Source organism: Coregonus clupeaformis, chromosome 9 (assembly GCF_020615455.1).
Source record: "Coregonus clupeaformis isolate EN_2021a chromosome 9, ASM2061545v1, whole genome shotgun sequence".
NCBI classification, from domain to species: Eukaryota; Metazoa; Chordata; class Actinopteri; order Salmoniformes; family Salmonidae; genus Coregonus; species Coregonus clupeaformis.
The window spans coordinates 1,644,891-1,661,059 of NC_059200.1; the positions used below are offsets into that span (position 1 = coordinate 1,644,891).

Here is a 16,169-nt window from a genome sequence, read left to right on the forward strand (position 1 = left end):
TCCCCCTCCCTCTTCATTCTCTCTCCCCCCTCCCTCTTCGTTCTCTCTCCCCCTCCCTCTTCGTTTCTCTCTCTCCCCCTCCCTCTTCGTTCTCTCTCTCCCCCCTCCCTCTTCGTTCTCTCTCCCCCCTCCCTCTTCGTTCTCTCTTCCCCCTCCCTCTTCGTTCTCTCTCTCCCCCTCCCTCTTCGTTCTCTCTCTCCCCCTCCCTCTTCGTCTCTCTCTCCCCCCTCCCTCTTCGTTCTCTCTCCCCCCTCCCTCTTCGTTCTCTCTCTCCCCCCTCCCTCTTCGTTCTCTCTCCCCCCTCCCTCTTCGTTCTCTCTCTCCCTCCCTCTTCGTTCTCTCTCTCCCCCTCCCTCTTCGTTCTCTCTCTCCCCCTCCCTCTTCGTTCTCTCTCTCCCCCTCCCTCTTCGTTCTCTCTCTCCCCCTCCCTCTTCGTTCTCTCTCTCTCCCCCTCCCTCTTCGTTCTCTCTCTCTCTCCCTCCCTCTTCGTTCTCTCTCTCTCTCCCTCCCTCTTCGTTCTCTCTCTCTCTCCCTCCCGTTCTCTCTCTCCCCCCCTTCCTCTTCATTCTTGTCTTATAGTCACTACATGAGACAGATCTTGGAGGCGCTGCGGTATTGCCATGACAACAACGTGATTCACCGTGACGTGAAGGTAAGCTCCCCCACCCCACATCTCCAGTCCCACGTCCCCCTTATCTAAACAGCACTGTTGACACTTCTTCTAATGGCATCTATTGATTTCAAACATAACGAAGTAACCATTGGTGATCCACCGTCTGTCTTCTCGTATTGAGTGTATATTTTTGTATATTGAGTAACCCAACGATAACTGACCCATCAGCCCATTGGGTTGTAGCAGCAGTAGTAGTAGGCCAACTAGGAATGAAGGTGAGTTAAGCTGGGGCTGGATTAGTGTGTAGTGTAAGGGGAAACCCTGCTGAAACCCTGTTTGATAGGCCAGAAAGCACAGCTTCAGGATTACCTCTCTAACATACAGTAGGCCAAAAAGCCAGACCAGATGGAGCGAGCCCTGCCCACGGGCCTCATTGGACAGACAGACACTGTCCATCCTGCTCCATTACTTTAGTCTGATGGACACAGACAGACACATTTGGTGACTCCCAGAGGGGATAAGGGGAGCTTTTGCGTGTGTGTTAATACCAATGTCAGTAAGTCAGTGTGTGAGTGTGTGTTTACACAGTTACACACTCCCCCTGTGTTGTGTGTATGTGATGTTTATATGCAAGGTGTATTTTTGTTTGTTGGTGTGTGTGTATTTGTCTGTTTGAATACTTATGATTTGGGTTGTAAGAATTGTGGGTGTCAGACAGTGTTTCAGTGTTAGTGTTTCAGTGTGTGTGTGTCATGGTGCCTGTGTGAGTATTAGTCCCCTGTAGCTCAGTTGGTAGAGCATGGCGCTTGCAACGCCAGGGTTGTGGGTTCGTCTTTCCCACGTGGGGCCAGTATGAAAATGTATGCACTCACTAACTGTAAGTGGCTCTGGATAAGAGCCTCTGCTAAATGACTAAAATGTAAATGTAAATGTATTAGACAGCTGTAGTGGTAGTACGTAATACAACCAGTAGAGGGGAGTGTGTATGCTGCTTATCAGTCATTCAGGTTTCACCCCAAGGCTACTTTACAATCCTTTTCAGTGACCTCCTGTCCTTCATTTTGTTGGTACAAAACTGTCATCTTATACCATTTAAGCTCACATGTATTTATTGATTGACTTTGTACAGTGTTATATCAGATACGATTGTGTCACATATTACTGACTATTAGTTAACAAACAGCGCGGACACAGGCATTTATATCACTTTGATTCAGGAAATCTGGTCCGTTCCATTATAGGTAACTGAGCCCAGTTCTAGACGTTGGCCCTTGTCACCTACTTCAGTTGTTTAGTACATGGTATACATTACAATGGAAATAGAGTTAAAGCCCATGAAGTAAAACAATGAAGTCTGTAAAGTCACTGCTTTGCCACTATGGCTGTACCAGGGCGGAGGGTGGGGCTAATCAGACAGAGGCTGGTCCTGGGCGTGTGGGAGGGGTTAATGGCGGTGTTTGGGGAGATGACGGACAGAGAGGTCCGTCTGAACTCTGTTACCGAGCTGTTGGAGGTCCCGTCATTAAGGAAGTGGAGCCGGTTGCCGAGGCTCTGTCCCAGGGCTTTCACGGCGGCCTTACGCACCGAGCCCGACAACAGGAAGTACATCACAGGGTCCAGGACGGCATTGAAGGCGGAGAACAACAACATGACTTCATTGGTCCTGTCCACCAGGCGCAAGTAATCACAGGCTGGGGATTGGCTGAGCTGGGAGAGGACGTAGACTGGGCGGAAGGCGTGATAGGGCCCGAAGCAGACGGTGAACAGGAAGAGCACGAAGAAGGACTTCCTGGCGGTGCAGCCGTAGCGGTGGGCGTTGGGGAGGTCCGGTTTATCCCTGGACACCTTAAGGAGGCGCATGGCTATCTTCCCATAGGATACAACCAGCAGGCAGAACACTCCCCAGAACAGCAGCACCAGAGCCATGTTAAAGTAAGCCTTCCCCTTCGCCCCACGCCGCTGCTTATACTGGAAACACTTCCCAGGTTCCTCGTTGCCCTCCGACATGGCGATCATGGGCACGGCCGCCACCAGGGACAGCCCCCAGAGCGCCCCGCACGCCACCCAGCTCCATCCCCCGCCTCTCAGCCTACTGGCCAGGCCCCTCCCCGCTCCGCCCCGCCCCTTCAGCTTCACATACCTATCCAGACTAATGAACCCCAACAGAGTGATACTAATATACATGTTCATGTAGAAGAGGTTGCCCACCACTTTACAGACCAAGGGGCCGAGGATCCAGCGGTTCCCATTAGCATGGTAGAGGACTCTGAAGGGAAGGCAAGCCAGGAGCACCAGGTCAGCTATAGCCACGTTGATGAGGAACACCCGGACAGAGTTCCTTCTGGAGTGGAGGAAGAGGAAGACCCACAGGGCCAGCAGGTTACCTACCAGACCCAGGAGGAAGAAGAGGGAGTATAGGAAGACCAGGGGGAGGCGCAGTGCACCGTCATCTAGATTACAGAGGGTCTGGTTTGGAGAGGGGGAGAGGGGGAAGGAGGTGGAGGAGAAAAGGAAGGAGGAGGAGGTAGAGAGAGGATGGGTGGTATTGGAGAGGGGGAAGGAAGAGGAGGAGAGGGGAGATGAGGTGGAAAGGGGGGAGGAGAGAAGAGTGGTCATTGTGTCGAGGCGGGGGTGTCTCTAGGACCAGCAGATCTTCAGTGCTGTGAAGAAAAGAGGGAGAGAGAGAGGCGGGGGTGGAGAGATGTTTTTTATTGATAAGGATGAAAAACGGACATGTCAAAGCTGTGGGCTGTTAACAGGAAAGGACTTTGGCGGTTTGCAGATATGGTTTGCATTGACAAAGCACTGTAGTCTCAAGTAACTAATCTATTTTGAAATGTCACAACTTTTACCACTTCAAGTTGTTTTTCAAGTTACTACCCTGTAGCAGGACAATAAGTAATGAAAAATCAACCACTACTTGAAGTGCAATTATTGTATTGTACCTACGACCTATTTTGGATTTAGCACCAAGTAAAGAACGTGGCCTGCCTAGTAGTCTCACACAGATTCACACAGACCGATTCACTGATGATTTTATGAAGACATGATCTCACTCACCATCCAGATTCCCTCCATGTCAGAGACTCTCCAGCTGTAGTTTGAGTGTGTGAATTGTTCCATATCCTTTAACAGCCCCTGGTCCTGCTGTCCCTTGGTTATCAGGTTCTGTGGGATAGTGTTGGGACTTCTCTCGTTACTCTCCGACACACCTTTCACCTTTCTTTCTTTGTCTCTTTTGCTCAAAAGTACGAGTCTGTTACTGCATCTGCTACTCTGAGCTCTCCTCCCTCGCTCTCTTTCCTCCTCTCTATCTTCCTCTCTCTGGTTCAGATGTCTTGTCTGAGTTTCTTCACTTCTCTCTCTCGCTCTCTCTCTCTCGCGCTCTCTCTCTCTCGCGCTCTCTCTCTCTCGCGCTCTCTCTCTCTCGCGCTCTCTCTCTCTCGCGCTCTCTCTCTCTCGCGCTCTCTCTCTCTCTCTCTCTCTGTCTGTGTCTCTCTCTCTCTCTCTCTCTCTCCCTCTCTCTCTCTCTCTCTCTCTCTCTCTCTGCCTCTCTCTCTCTCTCTCTCTCTCTCTCTCTCTCTCTCTCTCTCTCTCTCTCTCTCTCTGTGCCTCGAGATGTTATTCTCTCACACCTCCCCCCACCAACCCCTTGTCAGCTGTTAGCAGCTATCAGAGCCTTCAGACCACAGACCCCATCCTCCCCCCTCTCCTCCAGAGTGATGTGCAGGCAAGGCGGAGGAAACCAGCGCTGCGAGACCACAGAGGCTGACTGTCACGTACTCCAGTGCTGCACTCTGCTACTCATCCGCAATCTCTTCTATTTCCTCCTGTCTCCTCTCTTCCTCCTTTCTCTGGTGTTCTCTCGATCTGTCCAGTGTCGTCCTCCTCCTTTCTTTTCTCCGCCCTTAACTATCAGTTGGACTGTAGCTCTCTGCCTTAGTCCTGTCTAGGAACAGCCTTTTGGTCCAGCACTATCAAGGTTTTACTAGAATAGTATGGTACAAAATGTTGAACCCAATCCCTCCATCTCTCTCTGTCTTGGTCCTGTCTTGTAGCCTCACTGTGTCCTGCTGGCCTCTAAGGAGAACTCTGCTCCAGTCAAGCTGGGGGGGTTTGGAGTGGCCATACAGCTGGGAGAGTCAGGCCTGGTGGCAGGAGGTACTCTATACTGACTGTGGATTTATCGTTCTCTCTCGCTCTGCTCTCTCTCTCTGTCTCTCTCTCTCTCTCTCTCTCTCTCTCGCTCTGCTCTCGCTCTCTGCTCTCTGCTCTCTGCTCTCTCTCTCTCTCTCTCTCGCTCTGCTCTCTCTCTCTAGCTCTGTTCTCTCTCTCTCGCTCTGCTCTCTCTCTCTAGCTCTGTTCTCTCTCTCTGCTCTCTCTCTCTCTCTAGCTATGTGCTCTCTCTCGCTCTGTTCTCTCTCTCTGCTCTCTCTCTCTGCTCTCTCTCTCTGCTCTCTCTCTCGCTCTGCTCTCTCTCTCGCTCTGCTCTCTCTCTCGCTCTGCTCTCTCTCTCTCGCTCTGCTCTCTCGCTCTGCTCTCTCTCGCTCTCTGCTCTCGCTCTCCTCTCTTGCTCTGCTCTCTCCCTCTCCCTCTCCCTCTCTCGTATCTGTGTGTAAACCCACACTCTAACCCTCCCTCCTCCCCAGGTCGAGTAGGCACCCCCCACTTCATGGCCCCAGAGGTGGTGAAGAGAGAGCCGTATGGTAAGCCTGTAGACGTGTGGGGCTGTGGAGTCATCCTGTTCATCCTGCTGTCTGGCTGCCTGCCCTTCTACGGCACCAAGGAACGCCTGTTTGAGGCTATCATTAAAGGGAAATATAAGGTAGTAGTTGATTTTCCAAAACTGCCCTCTAACACACACACACACACACACTACAAGGCAGAGAAAGGGGCGGATGTGAAACCTGTGGCTGCTGGTCATTGCACGTGGTTAGCAACCACAAGCTAAGGCTTGCCCCAGTTGGATATAAATAAAGTCCTTCTTAAGGCCTGTACAGAGCATTCAGAATGTACCATATAGAACAGTCCTAATTCTGTTTCTGTGCGGGGTATGTTTACTTGGCAACGTTCCTTATATCTATAGCTACGTTAAAAAGCTCCAGGTATGTACTGTCCAAGGTGATAAACGTAGCCGGCATACCCCCGGGTGGTGCAGCCCTACATCCATCTGAGAGCGTGTGTGTGTGTGACCCGCCCCCCCTCTAGATGAACCCACGCCAGTGGAGCCACATCTCGGAGAGCGCCAAGGACCTGGTGCGCCGCATGCTCATGCTTGACCCTGCAGAGAGGATCACTGTCTACGAGGCCCTCAACCACCCCTGGCTCAAGGTGGGAACACGCATGCAGACACACACACACACACACACTCGTTCACTTGCACGCTTGCACACACACTCAAAGCCCTGTCTGCACGATGCTGAAGTTGCAGACACAGCCTTAACCTCAACTCTTAACACGTAGTCATAGAGAGACCTTGATTATAACCTAATATGAAACTAACACTTGGCTATTTGTTGGTTTTCTCATAACTTCCTCCCCCGCAGGAGACCGACCCCTGCATCAGCTACTTTCACAACCCAGAGAATACGGTCTAGTTTATTGAGTGGAAACTGTTAGTGTTTTGTCTTTATTAGTGTTGTGTGGTATTCACCTCTCTGTGAGGAACAGGCGTTCACCTCTGTGAGGAACAGGCGTTCACCTCTCTGTGAGGGACAGGCGTTCACCTCTCTGTGAGGGACAGGCGTTCACCTCTATGTGAGGGACAGGCGTTCACCTCTCTGTGTGTGTGTGTTCTCCCTCCAGGAGAGGGACAGGTATGCCTACAAGATCCACCTGCCAGAGACGGTGGAGCAGCTGAGGAAGTTTAACGCAAGGAGGAAACTCAAGGTACACACAAGTGATGATCTTCAATCAATCAATCAACCAACCAATTAATCAACCATCCAATCAGTCAATCCATTCTTGTTCTTTGTGTTGTCCTAGGGGGCAGTGTTAGCTGCTGTCTCCAGCCACAAGTTTAACTCCTTCTACGGAGACCCACCAGAGGAGATGCCTGACTTCTCTGAAGACCCCACCTCCTCAGGTAAGACCCGCCGCTCTCCTCCCAAGCCGAGCAGTGTCAGGGGAACGGATGTCATGGCAACAATCGCTTACGTAGTTTGTGTTGCTAGCTCATTGTCCCACGGACAGTCCTAAAGCACACCCCTGGTGATTTTTCACTTCTCATAGATTTCTACAACTATAGCCAACTTCTGTAGAAAAGGATGCTCGTCATGTAAGAACGATGATGATTTCACATTTCTATCACTTTTGTAAGCGCCTCAACCTCAACCAAGCCTCAACGTTAGCTAATTTCCTGGTAATCAGATGACACAGGCAGTAGCTAACCACACAACCAATCCAGTGTTCAGATCAGAACAGCAGTGGAACATTCAGGCCCTGGTCTCTGTGGTAGCCTCTGTCTTTTTATAAATCCCCCTGATTGGTGGAAAAAGGAAACAGAGGTGCCCAGGCTAGCGTTGCCCAATGCCCTCACTTCCCTGTCTCTGTCTCGGGGATGCACTTTCACTTCCTATGGACATTATCTATGGGGGAACAAAGGGTTAATCCACTACCTGCCGCCCTCTCTGTCAAATAGCCTACTGCACTGAATGCTATGTTTGTCAGATGTTCTCAGACCTAAAAAGGGCTCTAATGTTGTGATGAGTGCATGTCCCACGTGATCTGGTTTGTAGATCTAGTTAGATGCCTTTTAGATGGGCTCCATCTAAAATGGTCAAATGAAATGGTGCCTATCCTTCCCATGCATTTGGGATTAAGGCGTATAGCTGGATCTACACAACAGACAGTGTGACGAGGCGTGGGCTCCACATTAGACCACTTTTCAGGATGAAAACATCTGACAAACTTTGGGGAAAATGGGAGCGGTACAGAGTCCGACTGAGTGGGTCATAGAAAAAGCATTAGAGACAATGTAGGTGATAGTCTGGTCTTCCTCTTGTGAGTCCAGACAGCCTCATTGCATCACTCTGTTTTGTGACTATTTCTGCCCTCCTTTCTGCACAGTCAGTGTCCTTTATGGTGCTGAAGTCTAAAAAGAAAATGCTTAGGGATGGAATTCACTTTCCTGTGGGGTGTGTGTGTTAGGAGGGGAGGGGGGAGACGGGAGAGGGGAGGGGGGAGCAGTGTATGAGTAAAGGACCTTTTTTAATCGGAACGGCATCTTTGCTACTTTAGCCAGATGCCCACAGCTCCAGACACTTCTAGAGTCAACACAACCTCTGCTTTTTGCTTACTCTATCTCTCTCTCTCCCTTTTTGCTCTCTCTCTCTCTCTCTGTCTTGTCTTTCATCCTTACTGCCATCCTCTTTTCTCTCTCTCTACACAATCCCTCTCTTTCTCTTGTCTTCTAAATCTTTCCCCTCTCTCAATTCTCTTCTCTGTGGTTTTGTTGCAATGCGGCGCTCTCTGTAGGACTGCTAGCCGCTGAAAGTAGGTATCCCCACGTAGCTTCCTGGTGTGACATCATCATGAAATCATCACCATCTATTAAACTACCCCCTCCGCCCCCCCATCGGTCCTCTGCTTGCCTGTAGCACCCTTGATGACTCGCATCCCAATACTCTAAAACAACTTCCTCACTTTACCTATTTGGGGGATGAAACAATATCTGACTCTGTGTCAGTTGATGGGGCGAATTGAACTCCAAGGTGAGATGGACAGGAAGCCAACCAGAAGTATTGGGAAGTAGACTCTGTGTGCATTGTGATGTCACACCACCGACAGCCAATGAGGTGGCTGCGTGCCTGCACGGCTTCCATTTGATCCAATCACAACCGTTGTCAGTGGCGCATCCAATCTGGACCTGTCATGACCTTTGAGGACAAGCTGAAAATGTTCTAACCTATTTCTATGTGTGCAGTGTTTTTCTATTTTATTAAAATAGCATGGCAACTAACTTTAGTCTTCCATACAATCTCTAGATCCAGCCTTCACTAACCTGAACTAACCCATCACATGACATGACCTCCATACCATCTATCTCCATCCCATGTGATATGGTTTATTCCTTCCTTCCTGTGTCTAATCTGTCATATTGATGATGGGACGTACTTCTGTTCTGTTCTGTCCCGTCCTGTTCTGCCGTCTCTGTTGCTTTCGCTGCATGTAGCAGGTACTCTAGCCTAACACTTCTGTTTCTAGCTGTGTGGTGTCTGTAAATGTGTTTGTCCTTGTTTTTCGTTATATGTATTTTTGTTTGTGTTAAATCTAAATCTTTCTGTTTTTACAGTATTGGCTACTTATAATTGGTGTACGTGTGTATGTGCTTTAACCTGTGTGTGTGTGCTATAACCTGTGTATGTGTGTGTGTGCTATAACCTGTGTGTGTGTGTTTTATAACCTGTGTGTGTGTGTAGGAGCAGTATCTCAGGTGCTGGACAGCCTGGAGGAGATCCATGCTCTGACCGACTGCAGTGAGAAAGATCTGGACTTCTTACACAGCGTCTTCCAGGACCAGCACCTACACACACTGCTGGACGTGAGTGGGCTACACACACACATGCAGTTTCATGTCAAGTCCACTAGGTGGCAGGCACTTTGACACAGGTAAAGAGCTATGCATGCTCAGACACACCACATTATTCATTGGGAATGAAAATGCATTTTATTTATAAAGCACCATTAATACATAAAAGACCAAAAAATGTTATGTTAGGAAGGATATGTGAAAGATGACCGAATAATAATGTCTCTCTCCCTGGTGTCCCAGCTCTATGACCAGATCAACACCAGGTCGTCTCCTCAGATCAGAAACCCTCCCAGTGATGGAGTACAGAGAGCCAAAGAGGTGAGTGGCCTTGGTCACGACACCTCTTTTCTTGTGGGACTAGTGCTTGTCAAAGACTTTATTTTGTTGTTTTGGTTAGTATTCATTTTGGGGTTTGTTAATGTTTTGCATTAAGTGTTGAAGCTCTTATATGATACTATAATTGTACTTCCTCTCTTCTCCTTTAGGTACTGGAGACAATCTCCTGTTACCCCGAAAACATGGAGGCCAAGGAACTCCGGAGGATCCTCACACAGCCACACTTCATGGTGGGTCATCTCCATCTCTCTCTCTCTCTCTCCTCGTGTGTGTGTGTGTGTGTGTGTGTGTGTGTGTGTGTAAACAAATTATCATGACTGGGTCGAGCTCCTTAGTTTGTCCACTATAGACCACCAGGTATGGAGGGAGGGAGTAATCTGTTAGATCAGCAAGAAAAAGGGGAGGGGCTGTCAGATATAGCAGACAGGTTTATGGGTGGGGCTACAGCAACAGCAGAGGTCAACAGCAGAGCCACAGCCACGGACCTGTCTCTAGTGGGATCACTGGTGAGGAACTGGGATCATGGGGTCTTGGCTAAATCTAATCAAACTTCTTATTTGAAGGGGATTTAACTTACGTTAGGTCACATGGGAACTTGGATGTGTTGTTTTGCATACTTTGCTCCATTTTGGGGTTTATGGTGTACAGACTGCTTTCTGTTAGGGGGTTACATTCTGTATTTTAAACACTTGAGTTGGAAGGACTCATTAGTCAAAATAGAAGGTAAAAAAAAGAATAAGAGAAAAAAACGGTCTGCTTTTCTGGAATGTTCTCCTCTTTCTCTCTTCATCTCCTCTGGTGTCAGGGTTTTTTCTGGATCAAAAAGGGGCGTGGCAGGGGTCGTGGTAATGGGCGTTGTCGGCGCGGCTGAATTTTAGGGAACATTTTACAGGTCCACATCTTGGCTGTGTAGAGAAGGTTTAGCATTTCCTGCTATTCTACACATTTCTCCATGGAGCTGAGAGACATTTTGCAGTTTTAAAGCTAATTTCCTGCAATTCTACACATTTTGCTATGGAACTGAGAGAAAATGTAGCCGTTTTAAAGCTAATTTCCTCCAATTCTATGTATTTTGCCATGGTTAATGTGGAGTTCTTTTGCTCAAACATAATAACATCTATTCTGCTAAATTAATTGTTTTGGGAATTTTCTGTTCTTCCTGACTGTCTAGCTTTTATTTTGGTGATTGTTAGTTCTCAAAGATTATAATGTAAAAATATATTGGTCCATTATCTTTTCTAAATACTTTCTGGCTTTAGTCGTTTTTAAGTTTAAACTGAAAGCTTTTTCCATGCTGACATTTTTTTGGGACTTAGGCGGCCCGAAAAAACGCTTAGGTGGCCCGCCCAAGGATTTCAATGGCAGAAAAATCTGTGGCTGTATGTTACAGTTAAAGCTGAAATATGTAACCTTTTGGGCAGCCTGACCAAATTCACATAGAAATGTTAGTTATAGATCCTAGGGCGGCAGATAGCTTAGCGGTTAAGAGCGTTGTGCCAGTAACCGAAAGGTCGCTGGTTCTAATCCCCGAGCCGACTAGGTGAAAAATCTGTCGATGTGCCCTTGAGCAAGGCACTTAACCCTAATTGCTCCTGTAAGTCGCTCTGGATAAGAGCGTCTGCTAAATGACCTATTTATTATTTATTTATCTGTCTTTCTCATTGAAAGTGAGTCTAAGAAGCGGTAGATCTGTTCTATGTGGCCATTTCTATGCTTCCCATTCTTATGTTTCGTTTTTGCGTTTTTTACTTTTGGTTTTGTACACCAGCTTCAAACAGCTGAAAATACATTAATTTTGGTGATGGAAAATATATTTCACAGCGGTTTAGATGGTACAATGATTCTCTGCACTATACTTGCTTGTTTTGTCACATAAACCGAAATTAGGCAAACAATTAGAATTTTAGCAACTAGGAAATGGCGGAGCATTTCTGCGTAGTGCACCTTTTTAAAGCTGAGGTGTGTTTGGCTGTCCATCCTCTAACCTCTGCTTAGTCTCTGACCCAGAGGGTATTTCTGTTCTGATACAAATACTGACATCTCAACGCTGGGAGCCCTCTCCTTTTCGCTCAGCCTACAGACTGACACAGTGGCTTGGGCTAAAGAAGGTGGGGGTCCCCTTACCTGGTGACACAAGATTTAAAAAAACGTATATTCCATCTGGATACAAGTATTTTTTGTAGACCCATAGTAGCTTACCCAGTCTTTTAGTCACGTTTCATAAGACCAAGCAAATAATGCCTTGCAGCTAAAATGTCTTGGGGCTGCTCTGTTTTAATAGGAGGCAGGTTATGAAGTTACCAGTGGTGTGTGTGTGTAGTAGGTAGGGAGGTGTTGCGACACGTTGTGTGTCAGTGACATTCGGTGGTGTCAGAAAGAGGGTTAGTGTAAGCCATGCTCTCTGTTCCATGTACATTCCTCTCTCTCTCAAACACATGCCTCTGTATGTGACCCCATAACCATGTCCTCAGTCTCTTCCTTACTAACAGGCTATATTATGTACCTTGTGTGCCCCCTGTTGTTTAAAAGGCCATATTGCACACTCATTGTCTGCTGTAGATGTGTCTGTGTGAGGGTGTGTCTTACAGTAGACTTGCATGATCCAGTATAATCCATGTTTAATGACTGTGTGTGGGTAGGCCTTGCTCCAGACCCATGATGTGGTGGCCCATGAGGTGTACAGTGATGAGGCTCTGAGGGTGACCCCCCCGCCCACCTCACCCTACCTGAACGGAGACTCTCCCGAGAGCACCAACGGAGACATGGACCTGGAGAACGTGACGAGAGTACGCCTGGTTCAGTTCCAGAAGAATACTGACGAACCTATGGTACGACACACACACACACACACACACACACACACACACACACACACACACCGACCACACATACACATTTACTGACTCTTCCTGTTTGACCTTCCACCCTTGACGTCTTCAGGGCATCACTCTGAAGATGAACGATCTGAACCACTGCATCGTGGCCCGTATCATGCACGGAGGAATGATACACAGACAAGGTACAGGACACTTGGAATATGCCGTACACCCTAGCACAAACAAACCCACATTCACCCTCACTCTTTTTTAGGTACGCTGCATGTCGGAGACGAGATCAGAGAGATCAACGGGATCAGCGTGGCCAATCAGACCGTAGAACAGCTCCAGAAGATGCTGGTGTGTAGTCCAATCAGATTCTGTTGTTCTCACCATTGTCCAATCAGCTTGATTTGTCCTTAAACATTACTACAATACATGTGTGTATCAGTGTAAGACTCTTATTGGTTGTGATCATTTGATCATAATGTTGTCCCCACAGAGGGAAATGCGAGGGAGCATTACCTTTAAGATCGTCCCCAGCTACCGGTCCCAGTCCATGTCTTGCGAGGTATGGACCGATTCTCTTGTGTCTCTAGAAAATCAGGTAAATGGGGTAAAGGAGCATTCTATTCTTCAGTTATAAGCCATTTTCTGTTGGGATGTTTTTCACCTTTTTTTGTTCATGTGTGTCTGCAGAAAGAGTCCCCAGACCTATCCAGACAGTCGCCAGCCAACGGCCACGCTAGCGTCACTAGCTCCATCCTGGTGAGGATCTGTGGCTTGATATAGCTTCTGTCAGATGACTCTATTGTGTTGTATTAGATGTGTATTAACTCTGTGTTAACTCTGTGTGTAGGATCTGCCCTCTACCATCCAGCCTAAAGGACGACAGGTGAGCGCTATACACTTCCCTTCCCTAACTCCTCCAGTCTTCTCTCCTGTCGGACTCGTCATCTCTCACATGGCTTTGTCTATACCAGGGACACCATTTGCTTGTTTGTGTGTGTGTGTACGTCTCTGTGTGTATCTGTGTGTATGTCTCTGCGTTTGTGTGTACAGTGCATTCGGAAAGTATTCAGACCCCTTCACGTTTTACACATTTTGTTACGTTACATAATGTTACCCCATAATGACAAAGCGAAAACAGAAATACCTTATTTACGTAAGTATTCAGACCCTTTGCTATGAGACTCTAAATTGAGCTCAGGTGCATCCTGTTTCCATTGATTATCCTTGAGATGTTTCTACAACTTGATTGGAGTCCACCTGGGGTAAATTCAATTGATTGGACATGATTTGGAAAGGCACACACCTGTTTATATATGGTCCCACAGTTGACAGTGCACGTCAGAGCAAAAACCAAGCCATGAGGTCGAAGGAATTGTCCGTAGAGCTCCGAGACAGGATTGTGTCGAAGCACAGATCTAGGCTACCAAAAAATGTCTGCTGCATTGAAGGTCCCCAAGAACAGTGGCCTACATCATTCTTAAATGGAAGAAGTTTGGAACCACCAAGACTCTTCCTAGAACTGGCCGCCCGGCCAAACTGAGCAATTGAGGGAGAAGGGCCTTGGTCAGGGAGATGGGAGAACCTTCCAGAATGACAACCATCTCTGCAGCACTCCACCAATCAGGCCTTTATGGTAGAGTGGCCAGACGGAAGCCACTCCTCAGTAAAAGGCACATGACAGCCCGCTTGGAGTTTGCCAAAAGGCACCTAAAGGACTCTGACCATGAGAAACAAGATTCTCTCGTCTGATGAAACCAAGATTGAACTCTTTGGCCTGAATGCCAAGCGTCACGTCTGGAGGAAACCTGGCACCATCCCTACGGTGAAGCGTGGTGGCAGCATCATGCTGTGGGGATGTTTTTCAGCGGCAGGGACTGGGAGACTAGTCAGGATCGAGGGAAAGATGAACAGAGCAAAGTACAGAGAGAGATCCTTTATGAAAACCTGCTCCAGAGCGCTCTGGACCTCAGACTGGGGCGAAGGTTCACCTTCCAACGGGTCAACGACCTCAAGCACACAGCCAAAACAACGCAGGTGTGGCTTCGGGACAAGTCTCTGAATGTCCTTGAGTGGCCCAGCCAGAGCCCGGACTTGAACCCGATCGAACATCTCTGGAGAGACCTGAAAATAGCTGTGCAGCGACGTTCCCCATTCAACCTGACCGAGCCTGAGAGGATCTGAGAGAAGAATGGGAGAAACTCCCCAAATACAGGTGTGCAAAGCTTGTAGCGTCATACCCAAGAAGACACGAGGCTGTAATCGCTGCCAAAGGTGCTTCAACAAATTACTGAGTAAAGGGTCTGAATACTTATGTAAATGTGATATACATCTGCAACAATTTCTGAAAACCTGCTTTTGCTTTGTCGTTATGGGGTATTGTGTGTAGATTGATCAGAAAAACAACAATTTAATCAATTTTATTATAAAGTTTGTAACGTAACAATGTGGAAAAAGTCAAGGGGTCTGAATACTTTTAGAATGCACTCTATATCTGTGTATGTGTCAAACATCATTTGGATCCATGTCATCTTAAATTCCCCCTCCATGTATAAAAGGGATACTTCGTGATGTTGGCAATGAGGCCATTTATCTACTTCCCCAGAGTCAGTTGAACTTGTGGATACCATTTGTATGTCTCTGTGTGCAGTTTGAAGGAAGTTGCTAACTAGCGCTAGCGCAATTGCTAACTAGTGTTAGCGCAATGACTGGAAGTCTATGGGTATCTACTAGCATGTTATCAGATACCCATAGACTTCCAGTCATTGCGCTAACGCTAGCTAGTGTTGGCTCACACAAATTCCTCCAACTTCCTTCATATTGGACACAGAGACATAAAAATGGTGTCCATGAGTTATTCTGACTGTGGAGAAGTAGATAAAGGGTTTCATTGCCAAAGTCACCCTGTCTGTCGTAACCCGTCTCCCTGTCGTAACATGTCCCCGTCTCCCTGTCGTAACATGTCCCCTTCTCCCTGTCGTAACATGTCCCCTTCTCCCTGTCGTAACATGTCCCTGTCCCCCCGTCACAAGCTGTCCTCCTCAGTCTCACTCACCTCCTTTGTCGATGTCCCGTATGTTTTCTACTGCATGATGTGTGTGTGTGATGCTCTCAACTCCCTAGATCTCCAGACCTGCCATCAAGGACAAAATGTCCATCAAGGTAAGATCTCTCAGTGGATCCAAGTAGCAGTAGATCCCATGCAGTATATCCCTCATTGTAGCTCTTGTAGATCCAACATTAGCTGGCGTCCATAATCCCCCTCCCCCTACATTTAAAATTGTTGGTTGTTTGCTCGTAAGATGTAGCCAATCGGAGGCAACCAGAACGATTAAAATGGTACAGCTTTCTTTGATTTGCCTAATTTCATTTATCTTCTTCTTCTTCTTCCCTCCTCCGCTTCTTTGCTTGTTTACTGTGTCGATTGTGGCCATTTTGACCAATCAATGTCCCGTACAGCTCTCGTCAGGAGCTTGACCATTCAAAATCACCTCTTTCCTCCATACCTCCAGCTTGATCAATCACAGTCCCCCTATTCCCTCCCAGATCAGCGGGCCTGACCAATCACGTTTCTCCGTTTCCTCCCTCAGATCTACGTGCGTGCCCAGTTTGAGTACGACCCTGCCAAGGATGACCTCATCCCCTGTAAGGAGGCCGGGATCCGCTTCCGGGTGGGTGACATCATCCAGATCATCAGTAAGGACGACCATAACTGGTGGCAGGGCAAGCTGGAGAACACTAAGAACGGAACCGCAGGGCTCATACCGTCACCAGAACTACAAGAGTGGTGAGGACAGAACCCATGGAACCCATACTGTACAACCCGGCAGGGTTGGTACTTCCATTCCAATTCCAATTCAGG

General features: G+C 47.9%; 2 protein-coding genes across 13 annotated transcripts in view; one reads left to right on the forward strand and one right to left on the reverse strand.

Annotated features, from left to right (window-relative positions):
- The window catches only part of LOC121547846 (peripheral plasma membrane protein CASK-like), a 33,523-nt gene extending 17,400 nt beyond the window's left edge, over positions 1-16,123 (forward strand). The window contains exons 5-23 of one of the 12 annotated variants that reach the window (XM_045222444.1): positions 580-652; positions 4,672-4,774; positions 5,263-5,441; positions 5,822-5,944; positions 6,419-6,502; positions 6,599-6,698; positions 8,090-8,107; positions 8,787-8,789; positions 9,034-9,155; positions 9,387-9,464; positions 9,632-9,712; positions 12,122-12,310; positions 12,423-12,501; positions 12,573-12,658; positions 12,801-12,869; positions 12,998-13,066; positions 13,158-13,193; positions 15,431-15,469; positions 15,898-16,123. In XM_045222444.1, coding sequence (XP_045078379.1) covers positions 580-652; positions 4,672-4,774; positions 5,263-5,441; positions 5,822-5,944; positions 6,419-6,502; positions 6,599-6,698; positions 8,090-8,107; positions 8,787-8,789; positions 9,034-9,155; positions 9,387-9,464; positions 9,632-9,712; positions 12,122-12,310; positions 12,423-12,501; positions 12,573-12,658; positions 12,801-12,869; positions 12,998-13,066; positions 13,158-13,193; positions 15,431-15,469; positions 15,898-16,098 — 1,732 coding nt within the window. In that variant the 3' untranslated portion in view covers positions 16,099-16,123. Of the gene's footprint in view, positions 1-579; positions 653-4,671; positions 4,775-5,262; positions 5,442-5,821; positions 5,945-6,418; positions 6,503-6,598; positions 6,699-8,089; positions 8,108-8,786; positions 8,790-9,033; positions 9,156-9,386; positions 9,465-9,631; positions 9,713-12,121; positions 12,311-12,422; positions 12,502-12,572; positions 12,659-12,800; positions 12,906-12,997; positions 13,067-13,157; positions 13,194-15,430; positions 15,470-15,897 lie in introns of all 12 variants that reach the window. The other 11 variants (XM_045222439.1, XM_045222437.1, XM_045222440.1 and 8 more) reach the window with 11 other exon arrangements.
- On the reverse strand, positions 1,705-3,972 carry LOC121547845 (probable G-protein coupled receptor 34). Its single transcript, XM_041859276.2, has 2 exons — positions 3,674-3,972; positions 1,705-3,273 (listed from the first exon to the last, which is right to left on the reverse strand). The coding sequence occupies exon 2, from the start codon at positions 3,227-3,229 to the stop codon at positions 1,976-1,978; it is 1,254 nt and encodes a 417-aa protein (XP_041715210.1). The 5' UTR covers positions 3,230-3,273; positions 3,674-3,972; the 3' UTR covers positions 1,705-1,975.
- Positions 16,124-16,169: the final 46 nt, after the last annotated feature.

Bases quoted from the DNA above. Each gene is read 5' to 3' on its own strand.
- LOC121547845 (XM_041859276.2), bottom strand. From the start codon at position 3,229: ATGACCACTCTTCTCTCCTCCCCCCTTTCCACCTCATCTCCCCTCTCC.